Source organism: Schistocerca serialis, chromosome 6, assembly GCF_023864345.2.
Source record: "Schistocerca serialis cubense isolate TAMUIC-IGC-003099 chromosome 6, iqSchSeri2.2, whole genome shotgun sequence".
NCBI classification, from domain to species: Eukaryota; Metazoa; Arthropoda; class Insecta; order Orthoptera; family Acrididae; genus Schistocerca; species Schistocerca serialis.
The window spans coordinates 214,257,072-214,279,381 of NC_064643.1; the positions used below are offsets into that span (position 1 = coordinate 214,257,072).

A 22,310-nucleotide genomic window follows, 5' to 3' on the forward strand; every position below is an offset into this window, starting at 1 on the left:
CCGTGGTTTCTACAGTGAAGACGTAGAATGCGTTTAGAAGTGAATATCTCGCGAGTTATGTTGTCGTTCACAACTAATTACGTGCAGTAGGAATCTATTGTTTCCCTGCTATTCAAATTATATTTTTTTTAATTGCTGGACCATCGACACCAATAAGTGTTTTGCAGAAATATACCACACTCTCAGAAGTACTTCTGCTATCGTACTCAGCATTTAAAGTCGTTAAGATAGTACCTGCAGAATGTATTTATTTGCAAATCTTTCATTTATAAAAGTGTATATTACGTTCAAAATTCGCAATTGCCGAGTAATAGGAACCTTCGACCATTCGATTCATGTGTGTATTCTTATCGTATACTATAGACTCAGCAATATTTGGCAACTACGTATCCCAGCCCCTAGCAACGAAACCAGCCAAATCTTTTAATATTTCGACTCTGAGTCAGTGGGTACGTTGTTGAGGGACATCACACCATCAAAATTTTATTCTGTTTTTTGGAAAGACCTCAACATGAATCGATATTTCGGCCATCCATCTGTCCACCATCTTCAGAAGAAAGCTGCTGCCGCTGACTCTTGCTGAAAATTGATGCCAAGACTGCAAACCGTCCCCCTATATACGCCACCGTACCGTACACTGCTCATGCACTGCCCTTCACAGTTGCTGCCCTCCAAGACAGGCAGATGGCTCGACCTTAACAGAATACCGGCGGCAGCGCTATATCGCACTCGAGAGGATTTTTCAACACTAAGGCTGGCCGCACCGAAGAATTTTGTGTTTTCATGCGGGATAGTACACATCTCCACGTCCTGCTACAGTGTGACATTTATTGAACTACATGAAAAAAAAAAAACGTAAATTACTGTATGAAAACGTCACTGCAGATATTCGGATGTAGGATATGACATTTTCGATATGCTTGCCATCACTGACGATGATATGGCGCAGACGAATAGTGAAATTATGGATGACCCGCTCAAGTGTCGGAGCATTGATGCTGTCGATGACCTCCTGAATGGTTGTTTCAGCTCAGAAATGGTTTCGGGTTTATTGCTGTATCCTTGTCTTTAACACAGCTCGAGAAAAATGAGTCGCATGTGTTCAGATCCAGAGAATATGGCGACCAATCGAGGCCCATGCCAGAGGCCTCTGGATACCCCAGAGCCAGAATGCGGTCCCCAAAGTTCTGCTCCAGGACATCAAACACTCTCCTGCTTCGATGGGGTCGAGCTCCGTCTTACATGAACCACATCTTCTCTAAATTAGGGTGACTTTGGAAAATGGGGATGAAATCATATTCCAAAAACCTTCACGTACCGTTTGGTGATCACCGTGCCACCAAGGAATATCGCATCGATTAGTCCGTGAATGGACATTGCACACCACACAGTCCCCCGTTGAGGGTGAAGAGACTTCTCGGTCGCGAAATGCGGATTCTAAGTCCCCCAGATACGCCAATTTTCCTTATTGGTTGGCTATGCGACTTAACTTCTGAGGTCATCAGTCGCCTAGAACTTAGAACTAATTAAACCTAACTAACCTAAGGACATCACACACATCCATGCCCGAGGCAGGATTCGAACCTGCGACCGTAGCGGTCGCTCGGTTCCAGACTGTAGAGCCTAGAACTGCACGGCCACTCCGGCCGGCTTTTGCTTATTGACGAACCCAGCCAGACGAAAGTGGCCAACAATAACGAGGCACGTGCACATGCGCATACTAATTCACTTCATGCCTTGGCACCTGACTTTCGCTCCCCTTCATGCACCTCTGGGGATGGTCGATACCACCCAGCGAAACACGCGGTCACACTTTACCGAAATAACTCAAAAGATGTATGAATCAAAACACGGATTCTAAAGATATAACTATCAAAACGCGTTTTCATCAACTTTAATTTTGCCAGTTAACTTTAAATAACAGATGGCATGAAAATATTCCAATAGATCCAGTAAAATGGTCAGCTGTGAAGCTGTGTCAGCGATGTTGACTAAACGTTTTTTAATGTTAATTTTCTGTTTCTCCACTCTGAGAAATATTAATGTGTCTTTTTCTTACTGTTTTTCATGCTTTCCAGCAGGATTTCTCTCTATATTTCACTTATCTGATTTTCGGTGTTAACCGAATTTGAATGATATATAGTATTTTTGTGAATAACCAGTTGCATGCCTCCGATCTAAACACAATAACATGTAATTTCAGATCGTCAAATTAAAAATGGGACATTCAAGTAAAAAGATGTGTTTTGTATGTGCTAAAGAAGTGTGTTTAACATTTAGCTGTAAAGATACCCTACCTTACAGAGTGTGTAGATATATACACATCATTTGAAATACAATAAGATGTGTGTACTTTCTGCCAGATACGTTCTCAAACTCACAGATACAGTTATATCAGAAGTGAAAATTTTACAATCTCACCTGATATTCGATAAATTTCTGCAGATGCTCATAGTCGTAGTCCACCATGTTTGTTTATTACCCTGCCAAAACTTTTTGTTGTCTTACTTGTGGATCTGCAGTCCACCTTGCCTAATAACCGATTTACTTGACAGTAAGTGTGCCACAAAAAGTGTTTTCCCTGTTGTGTCTCACAGATATCAGCAAAGATGTGGTGTTGAACTTGGACCTGCGGAGGTCGCTGTCCCGCAAGCAGCTGCCTCAACGCTTGGACGACTGGGTGGAAGTGGGCGACGGAATGCGTGCACAGGTTCGCATGTGGCTCCCGCCGGGGCTCGACCCAGAGGGCTCCGAGAAGAGGCCCGCCATCGTCGACGTGTGAGTATAGGCGGCCCTCCGCTGCTCTGAAACCCTACACTTCCAACAACAAAATCCTACAAGGTCGTTGTTTCCCAAGGATTCGACAGAGTATTCCTCGCGGACCCAGTTGGTCAGATGCCAAGGCACAAGGTACTGCCGGCCGCTGTGGCCGATCTGTTCTAGGCGCTTCAGTCCGGAACCGCGCTGCTGCTACGTTCGCAGGTTCGAATCCTGCCTCGGGCATGGATGTGTGTGATGTTCTTAGGTTAGTTAGGTTTAAGAAATTCTAAGCTTTAGGGGAGTGATGACCTCAGATGTTAAGTCCCATAGTGCTCAGAGCCATTTGAAGCATTTTGTTCGCAAGGTACTCAGGGTAATGTGCTTTCGCCGATGTAATTCTTGCACGGTATGCTACGCACTGGCACCAAGATTCACCGACAGCAATTTTTCAATATCACCAACAATAGAAAAACCACGCTACACTATACTTTGAGGTGTCAAAAATCACGCGATAGCGATATGCATATACAGGGTGTTACAAAAAGGTACGGCCAAACTTTCAGGAAACATTCCTCACACACAAATAAAGAAAAGATGTTATGTGGACACGTGTCCGGAAACGCTTTATTTCCATGTTAGAGCTCATTTTAGTTTCGTCAGTATGTACTGTACTTCCTCGGTTCACCGCCAGTTGGCCCAATTGAAGGAAGGTAATGTTGACTTCGGTGCTTGTGTTGACATACGACTCATTGCTGTACAGTACTAGCATCAAGCACATCAGTACGTAGCATCAACAGGTTAGTGTTCATCACGAACGTGGTTTTGCAGTCAGTGCAATGTTTACAAATGCGGAGTTGGCAGATGCCCATTTGAGGTATGGATTAGCACGGGGCAATAGCCGTGGCGCAGTACGTTTGTATCGGGACAGATTTCCAGAACGAAGGTGTCCCGACAGGAAGACGCTCGAAGCAATTGATCGGTGTCTTAGGGAGCACGGAACATTCCAGCCTATGACTCGCGACTGGGGAAGACCTGGAACGACGAGGACACCTGCAATGGACGAGGCAATTCTTCGTGCAGTTCACGATAATCCTAATGTCAGCGTCAGAGAAGTTGCTGCTGTACAAGGTGACGTTGACCACGTCACTGTATGGAGAGTGCTACGGGAGAACCAGTTGTTTCCGTACCATGTACAGCGTGTGCAGACATTATCAGCAGCTGATTGGCCTCCACGGGTACACTTCTGCGAATGGTTCATCCAGCAATGTGTCAATCCTCATTTCAGTGCAAATGTTCTCTCTATGGATGAGGCTGCATTCCAATGTCATCAAATTGTAAATTTTCACAATCAATATGTGTGGGCTGACGAGAATCCGCACGCAATTGTGCAATCAAGTCATCAACACAGATTTTCTGTGAACGTTTGGGCAGGCATTGTTGGTGATGTCTTGATTGGGCCCCATGTTCCTCCACCTACGCTACGTTATCATGATTTCATACGGGATACTCTACCTGTGCTGCTAGAACATGTGCCTTTACAAGTACGACACAACATGTGGTTGATGCACGATGGAGCTCCTGCACATTTCAGTCGAAGTGTCCGTACGCTTCTCAACGACAGATTCGGTAACCGATGGATGGGTAGAGGCGGACCAATTCCATGGCCTCCACGCTCTCCTGACCTCAACCCTCTTGACTTTCATTTACGGGGGCATTTGAAAGCTCTTGTCTACGCAACCCCGGTACCAAATGTAGAGACTCTTCGTGCTCGTATTGTGGACGGCTGTGATACAATACGCCATTCTCCAGGGCTGCATCAGCGCATCAGGGATTCCATGCGGTGGAGGGTGGATGCATGTATCCTCGCTAACGGAGGACATTTTGAAGACTTCCTGTAACAAAGTGTTTGAAGTCACGCTGGTACGCTCTGTTGCTGTGTGTTTCCATTCCATGATTAATGTGATTTGAAGAGAAGTAATAAAATGAGCTCTAACATGGAAAGTAAGCGTTTCCGGACACATGTCCACATAACATATTTTCTTTCGTTGCGTGTGAGGAATGTTTCCTGAAAGTTTGGCTGTACCTTTTTGTAACACCCTGTATACAGATAACAGTAGTATCGCGTACACAAGTTATAAAAGGGCACTGCATTAGAGGAGCTTTATTTGTACTTATGTTATTCACGTGAAAAGTTTTCCGACGTGAATTTGGCCGCACGACGGGAATCAAAGGACTTTGAACGCGGAATGGCAGTTGAGCTAGATGCACAGGTCATTCCATTTCGGAAATCGTTAGGAAATTCAGTATTCCGGGATCCACAATGTCAAGATTGTGCCGAGAACATTAAATTTCTACCTCTCACTACGGATGACGCAGTGTACGACGGCCGTCACTTAACGACCGAGAGCAGCGGCATTTGCGTAGAGTTGTCAGTGCTTACAGACAAGCACCACTGTGCAAAATACCTACATAAATCAGTGTGAGACGTACGAAAACGAATCCGTTTGGACAGTGCGGTGAAATTCAGCATTAATGGGCTATGGCAGCAGGCGCGAGAACCTTTGCTAACAGTACGACATCGCCTGCAACGCCTCTCCTGGGCTCTTGAACGTAACGGTTGGACACTGTAAGGCTAGGAAACCGTGGCCGATGGTAGGTTTCGAGTGTGGTGCAGACCCCGCAAAGTCACGGACCCAAGTAGTCAACAAGACGCTGTGCAAACTGGCCGTGTGTGATTTGTGTTTACATGGAATGGACTGCTTCCTCTGGTCGAACAGAACTGATCATTGACTGGAAATGATTATGTTCGACTACTTGCAGACCTTTTTCCGCCATTCGTGGACTTCATGGACCCTGTGTCACAGGGCCACAGTTCTTCGCGACTGGTTTGAAGAACATTCTGGGCATTTCGCGCGAATGATTTGGGCATCCAGATCAGCCCAAATGAATCCCATCGAACGTTTGAGGCACACAATCGAGAGGTAAGTTCGCGCACAAAATCCTGCACAGCAATTATTGACGGCTATAGAGGCAGCAGGGCCCGATGTTTCTGCAGGGGACTCTAGACGACTTTTTGAGCCCATGCCACGTCGAGTTGCTGCACTATCCCGGAAAAAAGCAGGTACGGATAAGATATTAGGAGGTATCCCATATGAGGAGGTATTACCTCAATGTACATCCCGCTCGAAAACTGGAGCAATTTCTCTTGATTTATGTCGCCTAGGATTTCGAGAGCTGCCGGCCGGAGTGGCCGAGCGGTTCTAGGAGCTTCAGTCTGGAACTGCGCGGCCGCTACGGTCGCAGGTTCGAATCCTGCCTCGGGCGTGGCTGTGTGTGATGTCCTTAGGTTAGTTAGGTTTAAGTAGTTCTAAGTTCTAGGGGACTGATGACCTGAGATGTTAAGTCCCATAGTGCTCAGAGCCATTTTTTTGAACCATTACGAGACCTGTGGCGCACAGTTTAGATAAGGTGCTCGAAAAGTTTACGGTAAAAGTAAACGTTAAACGGTCTTTACTGGGTACCTTCCGACAAGAAACTAATTATTTTAGTGCAATTAAAACACACATCTTATAACAACAACTAAACTCGTATCACATATTCAAAGTAACAAAGTATGTGTTACAATGATGCATATAATTTTCACGCACTCTCTTATATGCCACTGTTATCCGTTTTGCAATGAGTCAGGCAGTCAGCAGTTGATCAACCAGTCCCATTTCAGCTTCTGCTGGAGTATCACACATCAACGACTTCAAGCAGTTCCATAGGAAGAAATCCATTGGAGTGAAAATCGGACGATCATTCTGGTCATGATACAGGACATATCTTTGTAATCCAGTGATGAGGGTGAGTGCAGTCACTAATATCGAAGTAGTTTGGTGAACCGTCGTGCCGAAACCACTTAACTGATCTTGTGCAACAATACCAGTCCACACACTGACACAAAATTGTTTTTCGTTATCTGAGCTTGGTACTTGGATCTTCATCATTCCATGCATGGCTGTTGTGCGAAAGACGCCTCTTCCGTGAACAATGCTATAGCGTCGATATGGTATTGGAGGACGCTACCGTTACTACGTCCCATCCACGCACGCCCACTGCTCTTCCGTCCAGTCCCACAGTCTTCGAGCTGCATTAGTCATCAGAATGCCTTTCCCCTGTGAGCATAGTAGCGACAGCAATGCCATATAGCATATACCACAGATACTAGTCCTACTACACTACTGGCCATTAAAATTGCTACACAAAGAAGAAATGCAGATGATAAACGGGTATTCATTGGAAAAAATATATTATACTAGAACTGACATGTGATTACATTTTCACACAATATGGGTGCATAGATCCTGAGAAATCAGTACCCAGAACAACCATCTCTGGTAGTAATAACGGCCTTGATACGCCTGGGCATTGAGTCAAACAGAGCTTGGATGGCGTGTACAGGTACAACTGCCCATGCAGCTTCAACACGATACCACAGTTCATCAAGAGTAGTGACTGGCGTATTGTGACGAGCCAGTTGCTCGGCCACCATTGACCAGACGTTTTCAGTTGGTGAGAGATCTGCTCGCCAGGGCAACACTCGAACATTTTCTGTATCCAGAAAAGCCCGTACAGGACCTGCAACATGCGGTAGTGCATTATCCTGCTGAAATGTAGGGTTTCGCAGGGACCGAATGAAGGGTAGAGCCATGGGTCGTAACACATCTGAAATGTAACGTCCACTGTTCAAAGTGCCGTCAATGCGAACAAGAGGTGACCGAGACGTGTAACCAATGGCACCCCATACCATCACGCCGGGTGGTACGCCAGTATGGCGATGACGAATACACGCTTCCAATGTGCGGTCATCGCGGTGTCGCCAAACACGGATGCGACCATCATGATGCTGTAAACAGAACCTGGATTCATCCAAAAAATGACGTTTTGCCATTCGTGCACCCAGGTTCGTCGTTGAGTACACCATCGCAGGCGCTCCTGTCTGTAATGCAGTGTCAAGGGTAACCGCAGCCACGGTTTCCGAGCTGATAATCCATGCTGCTGCAAACGTCATCGAACTGTTCGTGCAGATGGTTGTTGTCTTGCAAACGTCCCCATCTGTTGACTCAGGGATCGAGACGTGGCTGCACGATCCGTTACAGCCATGCGGACAAGATGCCTGTCATCTCGACTGCTAGCGAATAGGAGGCCGTTGGGATCCAGCACGGCGTTCCGTATTACCCTCCTGAACCCACCGATTCCATATTCTGCTAACACTCATTGGATCTCGACCAACGCGAGCAGCAATGTCGCGATACGATAAACCGCAATCGCGATAGACTGCAATCCGACCATTATCAAAGTCGGAAACGTGATGGTATGCATTTCTCCTCCTTACACGAGGCATCGCAACAACGTTTCACCAGACAACGCTGGTCAACTCCTGTTTGTGTATGAGAAATCAGTTGGAAACTTTCCTCATGTCAGCACGTTGTAGGTGTCGCCACCGGCGCCAGTCTTGTGTGAATGCTCTAAAAAGCTAATCATTTCCATATCACAGCATCTTCTTCCTGTTGGTTAAATTTCACGTCTGTAGCACGTCATCTTCGTGGTATAGCAATTTTAATGTCCAGTGGTGTAAATACCCTAGAACAAGTAATATTCAGTTCCGAAGTGAATCAACGGCAGATGAGATACAACCCACTCTTAAAATCCAGCAGGACACCGGTCGCATACGGTAAACAGTGATCTTAGGCGTACGGTAGCCGTCTATCCCTAGCAAGTCGTTAAAACGCCTCTTCAGACTCGTGATAAGAATAATATCATCAGCCACATCTTACTTAAATATTAGGTCCATGCTTAAGTTGGTACCGATTTTGTCTCGCATGTTGGTATTCCATCTGCTATGGCTTTATTTATCGATTGTAATTTTTGTTTGTATTTGCTATTTGAGTTAAAGTATTGTCATTTTGTCATTTCGAGGTAGTGAAGTGGAGCTGTGGACGGTAGAAAACGGAGTGCCAAGTGGAGAAATCGGACCATTTTCTATATATTCTTCTCTTTGATTTCAGTAGAGGGATGAGAGCGGCGGAGACAGCAGTATCATTTGTCCCGTGTATGGGGATAATGCCATTGGACAGAGCATGTCAAGAAAATGGATATCAAGAGGATCGTTTTGATATTAGTGGCTCTCAACGTTCAGGAAGATCTTTGGGGTTTGGTGAAGATCGTTAAACGCATTAATCCACAATTATCCTCGTTGTGTACTCGAGAACTGGCAGATGTGACGAACTGTGATCATCCCATCGTCGTGAGACATTTTCACGGAATGGGGAAAGTTCAAAAATCGAGTGTGTGGGCACCGCATGCTCTAAGCCAAAAATCAGTATGTGGCCATATGTGCTTCTCTGATTGCTCGTCATCAAATGGCTCGTGAATAACACCGACCATTCTTATCGTACATCTGGTGACGAGAATTGGTGTCTTTATGCCAAGGTAAGGAAAAGAAAGGGACGATTGAGCCCAAAAAAAAGCAGCAATCTGTAACCGTATCTCTACTACGAGGGTCACTCCAAAAGAAATGCACACTACTTTTTTTAAAAAATCCATCTTTTTTCCTGCATGTTTGAAAGTGTTACAGTGTGTAGATACATCCTTTAGGAACAATATTTTCATTTGTCCACATAATTTCCATCCCTCTCAACTGTCTTACGCCATCTTGGATCCAGTGCCTGTATACCCGCACGGTAAAATTCTGGTCCAACCTGCTGGAGCCACTGTTTGGCAGCGTGCACAAGGGAGTCATCAACTTCAAACCTTGTTCCATGAAGAGAGTCTTTCAGTTTCCCAAAGAGATGATAGTCACATGGAGCCAGGTCAAGACTGTAAGTCGAGTCTTTCAGTATTGTCCATCCGAGTTTTGTGATCGCTTCCATGGTTTTTTGCCTGACATGTGGCTGTGCATTGTCGTGCAACAGCAAACATCCTGCTTTTGCCGATGTGGTCGAACACGACTCAGTCGAGCTTGAAGTTTCTTCAGTGTCGTCACATATGCATCAGAATTTATGGTGGTTCCACTCGGCATGATGTTCACAAGCAAGAGTCCTTCGGAATCGAGAAACACCAAAGCCATAACTTTTCCAGCAGAAGGTGTGGTTTTGAATTTTTTTTTCTTGGGTGAATTTGCATGATGCCACTCCACTGATTGCCTCTTCGTCTCTGGTGAAAAATGATGGTGCCATGTTTCATCACCTGTCACAATTCTTCCAAGAAAATTATCTCCACCATTCTCGTACTGTTCTAAAAGTTCACTGCATACCGTTTTTCTTGTTTCTTTGTGAGCCACTGTCAACATTCTGGGAACCCACCTGGCACAAACCATTTTTAACCCCAACACTTTCAGTATTCTGCAAACACTTCCTTCCCCTATCCCATCGTAGTGTGACAATTCGTTCACTGTGATGCGTCTGTCAGCAGTCACCACTTCGTTAACTGTCTGCAGATTGTCTGGAGTGTGTGCAGTACGAGGCCTGCCGCTGCGAACAAAATCCTCAATATTGCCGTGCCCGCTTTCATCACGTAACCTGCTTGCCCACCGACTAACTGTACTGCGATCGACATCAGCATCTCCATACACCTTTTTCAACCTCTTGTGGATGTTTCCCACTGTCTAGTTTTCACAACACAGAAATTCTATGACATCACGTTGCTTCTGACGAACGTCAACTGTAGCAGTCAGCTTGAGGACATGCTGTGACGGCGCCACTCACGGGAACAGGTTGAACTAAGTTTGAAAACAAGCGGGAAGGATGTATCTACACACAGTAAAACTTTCATACATTTAGAATGAAAACTGTATTTTTACAAAAACAGTGTGCATTTCGTTTGGAGTGACCCTCGTATTATAATCTAGTATGCTTTTACCGAATAACAGAAAAACCTTCCTCTATGTTGTCACGTGTACTATACCCCAACAGAACAAATAGTCCTGTTATGGGAAAAGCCACGTATCACTCTCCTACTAAAATTTTGTTTAGTTTCAAAAAATGTGTGAAATCTTATGGGACTTAACTGCTGAGGTCATCAGTCCCTAAGCGTACACACTACTTAACCTAAGTTACCCTAAGGACAAACACACACACCCATGCCCGATGGAGGACTCGAACCTCCGCCGGGACCAGCCGCGCAGTCCATGACTGCAGTGCCCAGACCGTTCGGCTAATCCCGCGCGGCTGTTTAGTTTCCAAATAAAGTACACAATGGGAGAACAGTCCTGTTAATAGGAAAAGCTAATCAATAGAGCTACCCTTTTTACAGGACTTAACTGTGTGATTTGTCTAATGGATAAGTAGATCAGATTATTCAATTCTTTTCCTAAAATTTTACCCAGCGGTTACATAGTAACGCAGTATGAATAATATTATACTGAGGCTAGGACAACTCGGTTCCAAGTTCATTTAGCTGTTTAAAACATATACTAATGGTCGCCAGCCTATCCAGACAATGAAACACTGAAGTACTGGAAAAGCAGGAGTATGAGTTTTTGCCTACTTTCTCCCTACTGTTTAAATTGGTTCTTCAAATTAATATTACTTCGCGTAAACAATGTTGGTACAGACACTGAAATTTCTTTTTAACTACTACACCATTATGCATCACGTTTTTAAAAGGGAAAAAGCCCAGTAGATAACTTCAAGGAAGCTAAAAAAAAAATTGGCCCGGGAGGACATATAGAAAATCATTTTCTATAATAAACAAACTTAAATCTAAAATACTTAAATACTGAAACACGCACTTTTTATACTGATCATTACACTTCAAGAAAACCTCTGTCTTACTGGAATTTAGTTTCAAAAGCTATTATTCTTTGAAATAACTCTGTATAGTTGTTTACCAGATTTTAGTAACTTAGCTACATGCTGACTGAATTTTACATAAGCAATCTTTTACTATAGCACGTTGCAATAGTGAAGAAAACACAAAAACAAATTAAGTGGTGCCTCTTTATATTAATTTGGCACTTCGTAAGTCTATGAAATAGGATACTCTGATTCATCAAGCACCAGGAAGGAACCCTATATAGGTGCATGATTAGGATGAAATAACGGGGTGAACCACTTTCTTTAAAGTTCAAGAATGATTATTAAAACACAGTTTAAATTAATGGTTCACGCTGTACAAAAATAAACTTACTATAAAAAAGTATTATGTGGTGGCTGGAGGCTTGGGCGTGGCGAAAAATTATGGCGGCTACACTACCCACAGTACGGCCTGCAAGTCTCTTTCTGTATGGGCTTAATTTCTCTTCTTGGCGTCGTCCAATTTTACATACATTAGTCCAACAAATCCCAGCTGTGCCGTAAGCCGTTTGCAGTCTCCATCCGAGGCATTTTGTGCGAATTCACGGGCAAAGCTTCTCCTGCTCCACAAAGGAGTTGCCTCAATCACTGCTGCCTACAGACTATGTGACTTGCTTCCCGCGCTTGCGTGCCAATTCGCCCTTACCACCTTTTCCACACCCCAGAGCCACTTTCGTTTTAAACAAAAGCGCACTGGCTTTTACATAACACCTATTTTTTATATTGCTGCTAAGCGTGACTAATTCTTATACTGTCAAATTTACAACAACATGAACAATTTATACACACAAAGTATTTTTAAATACGAAAGGTCATCAGAAAATTATTTAACATAATAGACAATTTACGCAGTATTTTACTTACATTATTCACATACAATAAAAGAACTTCAACCGCCAGTATAGTACGCTTTACAATACATAAGCATAAAATGTAGCACCAATATGCGAAAATTTTAAAGCAAAAAAATACAAAAAAATTAAATGAACCATAAACAAATATTGTTATAAGCTCCCCGTACAAAGACCTGCGTCCATCCACAAACGATAATACTATGTATCTGGTGGAAAAGCGACGACGTGGTGTACTAAGAATTGCTCCCCCGAGATGTAACCATCAGGGGTGACATTTATTGTCAACAACTAAGGCGTCTTACAGACGCAATCCAAGAACAACGATCAGGAGAGCTGCGTGAAGTGATACTACTCCACAACGGCGCCCGCCCACCTTCTGCCAGACTAACAGAAAACACTATATAGGCGTTGGGTTTGGAGGTCAATCCACGCGTACCTTATTCACCTGATCTTGCTCCCTCAGATGTTCACTTTTTTCTGCTCCCTATCGAAGAAGCTTCAAGGAACTTCCCTTCCGGATGAAAATACGCTCCGATCATGGCTCAACGAGTTCTTCGCCTCAAAACCAAGTTACCCCAGACTTGGGAGGCTGTTTTTAAATAGTAAAGGAGAATATACCACTGATGACTAAAGACTCTGTTATGTTTGTTTGAACATGCACGAACCCAAAATCATCATAGTTGGCCGGCCGGAGTGGCCGAGCGGTTCTAGGCGCTACAGTCTGGAACCGCGTGACCGCTACGGTCGCAGGTTCGAATCCTGCCTCGGGCATGGATGTTTGTGATGTCCGTAGGTTAGTTAGGTTTAAGTAGTTCTAAGTTCTAGGGGACTGATGACCTCAGAAGTTAAGTCCCATAGTGTTCAGAGCCATTTTCATCATAGTTTCGTTGTCATTAACCTCGCCTAGAACTTGTATGACATTTGCATTGCCATCTTCTGGCTGCATCGGCGCACCCTGTCTGTGTCTAAAGAGTTTTACAACGTTCTCTAGGAAGAAATTCGTCGTACGGCTCACTGTGAATTGCCTCGATGACATCATAGTAACCGGAACCAATGCACTCCACGATATGCGCAGCATTCAACGGGTATTCTCACTGTCGCAATAGAAAGGTCGGCATTACTACCCTCAGAAAGGCATCCGAGCCCAACTCAGATTTCGAAGCTATAGCTACAATTATGGCAGTCCCTCCGTGTTATTTACCTAACTTCATTTTACGGTTGACGCAATGTGCAAGACTTGGATGGTAGTGAGACGGTAGTTTAGATGGTAGTGTGACGGTGTTGTGACATACCCGCCTTTTTAATCAATTCGAAGATAGTACAAGCAGTGAAATAAATCAAGGAAAAACGAGAAAATCAAATAGACTGCAAGGGAAGAAATAAAGATTGCCAAGGACGTGCAATCAGTTGAATAAAATGGATAATGTGGTGAAAAGATGTTATAAGAAGAACATCAAGACTAAAGTAAGCATAATGCAATGTAATCGAATGAAATCAGGTGATTCTGAAGGAACTGGTGTGGAAGATGAGCCGCTGGAAGTAGTTTTGTTATTTTGGCAGCAAAATAAATAACGACGGCAGAAGTAAAAAGTGTGTGCAATGCATACTGGAAACAGGATGATAAATTTTCTTCAAATTGTAAATTTTTTATCGTCTAATACAAAAGTCTTCTCTGAAATTATTTATCTAATATCTAACCTTATGTGAAAGTAAAAGGTGGACGATAACCACGAAAGACAAGAAGATAATAGAAGCTTTAGAAATGTGGTGCTACTGAAGACACCAAACATAACGTGCGGATCAGAAAACCAATGAAGATGTGCGCTGCTACGGAATTTCCTGGCGGATTTAAATATGTTGTAACCTCCCCGCAAAATTTTAAAAGCGTAATATTACTGAAATTGCAACCTCCCAACAGAATTAACGTTAAAGAATGAAAGTCAATGTTAAGTGAAATGTTGTCTTCCCACAAAACTGCATAATAAAAATGAACCAAGCGTAACCTGTTTGCAAAATTAAGAATAATAATGGCCCAAATGTAAACTCCCCACAAACATTAACTAATGAAGATTGCTCATTAAACCCACAATAAAATTAATTAAATAATGAAGCATAAACTATGTGTAACATCTGAACACAACTAATTAAACCTGACAAATTTTTTAAGGGCAGCGGCGCTGACCTTCGGCCCTGTGCAATAATTAAACCTGAACACAAAAAACCAAAATTCTTACATCAGTAAACTGCATCAATATCTGCTCTTATTTTTCGGCACAGCTCCGTGCAATGCTGACCCATGTTTAAATTTAATTCTTGGAGGGAATGCATAGGAAGTATTACTTGACTTGAAATGAATCTTTTTGTTTAAAACAGCTACTTTATAAGAAAATTATTATTGGGGCAATTCTTGAACAAATTAATTACAATTAACATATGTCATTAGCTGAGCGCAATACTGCTTCATTAACTTCTAAAACAATATACCTCGTCCTGAATCGTGACCAGAGATGGAAAGAGAGCACGCCGCCGACCCATGCCGACGCCCGCTCAGTACAACCGTCCACTTGCTACAACTACTGCCGACAGACTACTACTGCCGACAGAGTGTCACTCGCAACTGACAATTCGCAACTGAACCAAAACTCTGTCGACTCCACACACACTACTGAACTCTCGCGCGGTCAAGCGCAGACTAGCAACGATAAATAACTCTCTGGTCAGAGATTCTGTCATGCCTCGCCACCGCTGTTAATGAATACATACGTGTTTCATAACCCTCCACTGGAGGGGCAAAAATTTGGCAGCGATGGTGAGTCATTTGGACTTGCCATGAGCAACAAATTTTTTCTTAACTGACTAACTTTACAATCACAAAATATAAGTATATAGGTGTAGAACATGAAGTAAATATAGTGCACATGCACCGAGTACACAACATATCAGACAATGACAAAAAATATATATATACAATGAGTACAGAACATATCAGCAAATCACAAAAAATGTATATACAAATCATCTTGATAAATGACAAAAGTGCACACTCACTGAAGTAGTGAACATATCAGGAAATCACAAATGTATAGGCAACGAGTACAAATCATATTGAGATATGACAAAAGTGCACAGGCACTGAAGTTCAGTACAAAACATATTAACAAATGGCAGAAGTGCACACACACTATAGTTCAGAACATATTAAGTAAAGACAAAATGTATATACAATGAGTACAGAACATATTCACAAATGGCAAAAGTGCACATGCACTGTAGTTGAGAGCAAATCACAAAAATGCATATGCAATGAGTAGAAATCATGTTTACAAATGACAAAAGTGCACATGCACTGTAGTTCAGAACATATTTGCAAATCACAAAAATGTATAGGCCATAAATACAAATCATGATAACAAAATAATTTTTTTTTACTATGTCACAAGAATTAGGATAGGAAAGGGAAGGATTGCATCATGGTTGTAGCACTTTAGGTTGCACGCAGCTGCACTGAAAGTCCATATCTTTCTATTGTAGCACAACACCAAGTGAAACAATCTGAAGTTCTTTTCCCAGAAGTATTTATCAGCGTAGCCAAGACACTGAAATGTCGTAGTAATATTCCATGTTATCATTTTGGCAGTACATTAGGTACACCAAACAGTGGGACCATAATAACATCTCCCTCGCTTACAGTGGTGGACAGCATGTCGTGACAACACCACGTTCTTGTAAGGTACACCAACGTAGAATTAGTGCAAAAACCAAATATAGTGCTCCATGATCAAGAGGATATACAGGACAAACGGATATTGCAGTAATTCAAGGTAGTTAGGTCAGAAAGTGAAGGACGTTAAGTCACATACTAGTCTTCACTGAGAATTACATTAGTAGTTTGCGGCATTCATTGCCCAGTTATTGAACATTTCTGTACCATGTATGTAGTATTACAGAATAATGTTCATAGATTGGCGTTTTACAGAGAACATTGGCACTCATTGCCTAATTATGTTACATAATAATATTCATGTGGCATATTACAAAGAACATTGGCACTCATTGCCTAATTATAAATCATCAGAAGTCATTACATAATTATATTCATGTGGTGTTTTACAGAGAACATTGACACTCATTTCCTAATTACAAATCATCAGAAGTCATTACTTAAAACAGGAGGTAGTCAATAACATAGTGTTACAGAATAATGTTCATAATTAATCATTGGTCATCTCAATGCAGTAATCAGTAGCATTCATTTCCCAGTTACAAAGCATAAAACAGGAGGTAGTCAATAACATAGTATTACAGAATAATGTTCCTAATTAATCATTGGTCATCTTAATACAGTAATCAGTAGCATACATTTCCCAGTTACAAAGCATAAAACAAGAGGTAGTCAATAACATAGTATTACAGAATAATGTTCATAATTAATCATTGGTCATCTCAATACAGTAATCAGTAGCATTCATTTCCCAGTTACAAAGCATTATTATTATACTGTAACCATTACTCAAAGTCTGTAGTTGGAAAACATCATTTAGAATTACTCATAACTCTTTTAAATTGGTAGCATTATTTGGGACTGGTAATACTTTCCTTTTTTTGTGTTAGCAATGCATTGCGTTGGGTAATTACAGGGGAAAGAAAAAAAATTGCTTTTGGGTTGTTGCTGTAAATGAAAATGTGTAACGTCCTTCGTCATGAGTCAGCTGTAGCAAGATTATGAAACAAGTAGAGTATATGTAATCACATTCATAAATGACATAGATTTAATGAACAACTGCTTATAGCACATTAATTTCATGAATAATTTTTCCTGCAAAATATACAAAAATGGATTATTAAACTGAAAGAAGAAACGCATTTTATGCTAAAAAGTAGTGAACTTCGAATTAACAGGTAGTGAAATGTGTATAAAAAATATGTGTGTTCCCTAGCTGTCCTTTCCAAAACCTTCAGTCATCCTATTATGCAATATAACACATACTGTCAAAACGAACTGCAACAAATACTTAAATAACTACATAGCATAAATACATAAACTTCAACATCATCCTCATCTGTAAAGAAAAAAACTTCATTATCCATCACTTCATTATCCATATTATCATAACTCCATTATTATCATCACCTGTAAAGAAAAACTTCATTATCCATAGTAGCATATTCTTCATCATTTTTCATCACCACTCATTATCATCTGCAAAAAAATCATTTTATTATTCATTATACAACTATTCCTTATTTCTAGCACATTTCATCACTAAAACTAAGATGTGTAGTTCTGTCTGACAGCCTGCATCAATCGCTTCGTATTCTGAAAGAAAAAATTAGTTAAGACTGCTATTCTACGATGTGTATAGTATATTCTTGTTAATGCTTGTTAATTCTGATCCATTTACCCTTCATCACGAAGTATTGCATTCTCTTTCGTTCATTCCGAAGATGAAATTCCCATTTTGTTTAATTTATTTCTTTCACGCATCATTTCTTTCTGAAATTGATGAACAAAGATTAATGTCTTGCATTTACATCATATACTCACTAAATAATGACTGGTTTATGGTAACACAAATAAGCATACAGCATAACATGACAGAAAACGTAATATGTGAAAAAACATAGATAGTGTTCAGAGGCAAAAATGTACCCAGTGTATCAAAAAGTAGCAGTAAAGTAGTCACGATGTTGAGATATCATAAGGCAAAATGTCAAAGTCAACTGGTGTTTGCTATATCTTAACTATTTCATAGTGCATACAAACAAAATATGAAAACAATTGTACAAACAAAAAAAATGATGACAAGAAATGTGACCTTCTTTGTGTTCAGCTTGTATGTTGTGTAGTTAATAGAGGCGAGAATTGAAGACTTTAATAGAGAAAAAATTTGATAAAATTAATATATCACTAGATAGAATTGCATAATTATTCGTAAGATACGTAATTTTATCTGGAAAATGTGCACTGTCTAATGTGTAACGACAAGAAAAGCGACCTGCTAACCTTACCTTGCCGGGCACTTCCCAAAAAAAAAAAAAAAAAAAAAAAAAAAAAAAAAAAAAAAAAAAAAAATAAATAAATAAATAAATAAATAAATAAATAAATAAATAAAAAATACGATAATCATCAGTAAGTGTTCATGTAAATATAATTGCATAAGTGGTCATAAAAAAGTAGGAAATGGCATTACAGTGTGATAAATCATAAAGTATTTTCATTCAATAAAAGGTTTGACGTTCGACACGTGATGGTTTCCTTTCGATTTTCTGGTTCTCAAAGTTTCGACGTGTACAACATTAGGGTGAGGAATGCTGCGAATTCGATATGGACTTGCGTATAGAAGCTCAAATTTACTTCATCTACTCTTTCCTTTGTTGGATAAATAGTGTGTACGTACTAATATCTTCTGTCCAATGTGATAGTCATGGCGTGTACAAACCTGTTTTTGCTGTCTTCTCCGGCGCTCTGCGGCACGTTTGATGTTGTTCAGCGCAATGTCAATTATTTCATGGTGTCGTAGTCGACGAGATGTAGGAAATGTTACTAATTCTTTAATTTTGTTTGGTGGTTCAGCATTTTTCAGTATAACAGACGGAGATAGCATAGTGGATTCATTTGGTATGGAATTAATTACATCCTGGAATGAGTGTATGTGTGTGTCCCAATCAATATGTCTTTTGTGGCAGTATATTCTACACAGTTTACCAATTTCTTTCATTAATCGTTCACAAGGGTTCGAAGAAGCATGGTACCTGGATATATAGATCGGAGAAATGTTTCTAGCTCGTAACATACGCGTCCATATAGCAGATCGAAATTGTGGTCCATTGTCGGAAATTACTTTCATCACATGCCCTACATGAAATAGAAAATGTCTTACAAATGCTTTCGAAACAGTTTTAGCAGTAGCTTTGCGTAACGGAGTGAAGGTAACAAATTTTGAAGTGAGTTCAACAGCAACAAAGATGTAGCAAAAACCTCTATTAGTTCTGGGAATCGGACCAAAAATGTCTACAGCGGCCATGTGTCTTAATTTAATAGGTACAATGGGATATAATGGAGGAATATGTGAAGTCGTGTCTGACTTAGCTTTCTGGTAGATTTTGCATGACGCTAAAACTCGTCGTATACGTTTCTCCATGTTGGCAAAATAACAGTTCTGTCTCAGTATAAGAAAACATTTTCTAGCTCCGTAATGTGCATAACTTAAGTGAGTATACCAGATTAATTTGTTAACAAGTTCATCAGGAATGCATAATAACCAATTGTTGTTGTCAGGATGAGAGCGGCGAAACAGAATGTCATTGCGTACAGTGTAATGGTTTCTAATGGTAACATTATTCCTATCTTGCCAAAGGTGTTTAATCTTTTTCCACACGTTGTCTTTACTTTGCTCTCGTGCTATGTCCTGTAATGACGACGAAATAAAATTTTCAAATGCAACTTGTTGAATGTACATGACGCTGAAATTTGCTTTGCAGAAGTTGGTTGCGATGTCTTGCTGATTGTTGCCGAGAGAACGGGATAATGCGTCTGCTACAATATTTTGTGTGCCGGGAATGTGAACTATTGTAAAATTAAATTCCTGTAGATAAAGTTTCCATCTGCTTAATCTGTCGTGTGTAAATTTAGCCGAAAGTAAAAACTGTATCGCTCAGTGGTCTGTGTAGACGGTGGTATGTCTTCCACAAAGAAAATGTCGAAATCTCCTAAAAGCCCAAACAACACATAATGTTTTCAGTTCTGTAACGGAATAATTTCGTTCAGCAGGTGACAGAATGCGACTTGCAAATGCGATGTTTTTGATTACTGTAGAGCCATCTTCTTCAATTTCCTGGAAAATATGTACGCCTAAAACGGTGTTAGAACTGTCGGTGTCAATGGAAAAATTTCTGGTAAAATCTGGGTGCGATAAAAGTGGTGCATTCAACAGAGCATGTTTCAGGTTCATAAATTCAGAATGTGCTTGCTTATCCCAGGACCAAATACTGTTTTTATCTGTCAATTGGCATAATCTAGGGGTGTCTAAAGCAGAGTAATGAATAAATTTACGAAAAAAGTTAATTAAACCCAAAAAGCTGCGTAGTGGTTTTTTCGTCGTGGGAACGGTAATGTCACGTAAAGCTTGAAGTTTTTCCGGGTCAGGCGCAATGCCCTCTGCTGAAATTACGTGTCCAAGAAATTTTATAAAAGTTTTACCAAAGTGCGATTTACTGAGATTAACTGTGAGTCCTTGTTCACGAAAAGTTTGCAACAGTCGTTCTAAAATCACATTGTGTTCAGACCAGTTAGCTTCTGCGATAAGAATGTCGTCTACGTACGTTGTAATTCTGTCTTTAAGTTCTGTCGGAAGTATTGTATTCAAACCGCGAATAAAAGCTGCAGAAGAAATAGTTAAACCGAATGGTAATTTACAAAATTGATAACAGTCACCAAAACAGAGAAATGCTGTGTACTTTCTGCAGTTCGGATGGAGCTGAATTTGCCAAAATACCGATTTCAGATCTAATGTAGAATAAATAGCAGTACCGTGAAATTTCTGTAGTAGTTCTTCTAGTGTCTGTGGTCGATCTGTTTCATTAATAATTATGTCATTGATGTGACGTGAATCAAGCACGAGGCGAAGTGAACCATCTTTTTTCTTAACAATATGCAGCGGGTTTATGTATGGACTAACTGCCGGTTCAATAATTCCTTGGTCAAGCATATCTTGCAATTCTTTCTTAACTTGTTCTCTGTGGGTTTATGGAATGGGATAATGCTTGGCTTTAAATGTGTCGTGCTGTTTGACTTGAAATTCATACATAAAACCGGACATAGTACCAAGAATGTTGTCGAAAACTGGAGCTTGCTGTAAAGGAATTTTGTGTAGTTGCGTACGTTCGTCGTCTGTATTTGCACTGCTTTGTATAACTTTATCAGAAATCATCTGCATTACATCGTAGTCAGCTTCGTCTGGAGTATTATAGTTGTGTACGTACGTATCTGTGAACAATGTGGAATTACAGTCCATGCCACGTGATACGGAAATGACCTCTGTACAACTAATTGTTTGTTCTTCCGCAGATAAAGAGTGCTGAAATTCTAAAGCCAATTATACATTTTCATCCGTTAACATTAAATAGGAATTTTGAAAGTCAATAATTGCGTCGTGTTGTACCAGAAAATTCGTACCTAGAATAACGTCTGTTGTCAATAAGGGAACAATCCAAAAATGTGAGTGAAAAGTATGACCTGCAATACAAAATGATAAATGCGTCTGTAATTTAACATCTGCTCCTTTACTCGATACTGCTCCTTTCACTTTCGTTTTGCCTAATGGTAATGTAGGATAGGTATTCTCTTTGTTACACTCGTTGAAAATTTCTTCATTTATTACTGACATAGGTGACCCGGAATCGATTACTGCTAAAAATTTCGATGATCTTATTTTAATTTCGATGACAGGGTGTGAAATGGTTTTCTGAACAACTGGTCTTTCCTGTAAAAGAGTGTCTCGGATGTCGTCAAAAGTAATAGCATTTTCATGAACAACATTCTGCGTGTCAAAAGTAGTGCTTGTGTTACTGGAAGATGCGACCTGTACAGTATCTAGTCAAATTCTATCTGACGTATTATTATTATCAGGAGGATTCTGTGGCATTTCGACTATTTGAACTGTTCTATTATTTCTTCCAGACGTATTACGCTCTGGATGATACCTACTGTCTGGTTCATTCATGAGAATATGTTCCTGTGGATGATTTCACTGTTCGTAAGATCGACTGTTATTAGATGTACGTTGAAAATTGTGCTCATTATTTTTACGTCTGTCATGATAGTCACTTCTATATGGTGCATTCCGATAGGAATTGAAAT

The 22,310-nt window shown here is 40.8% G+C and overlaps 1 protein-coding gene across 1 annotated transcript in view; it reads left to right on the plus strand.

Annotated features, from left to right (window-relative positions):
* Positions 1-22,310, plus strand: part of LOC126484517 (venom dipeptidyl peptidase 4-like) — a 314,011-nt gene that overhangs the window by 223,750 nt on the left and 67,951 nt on the right. The window contains exon 12 of the mRNA XM_050108064.1: positions 2,598-2,778. Coding sequence (XP_049964021.1) covers positions 2,598-2,778 — 181 coding nt within the window. The remainder of the gene's footprint in view (positions 1-2,597; positions 2,779-22,310) is intronic.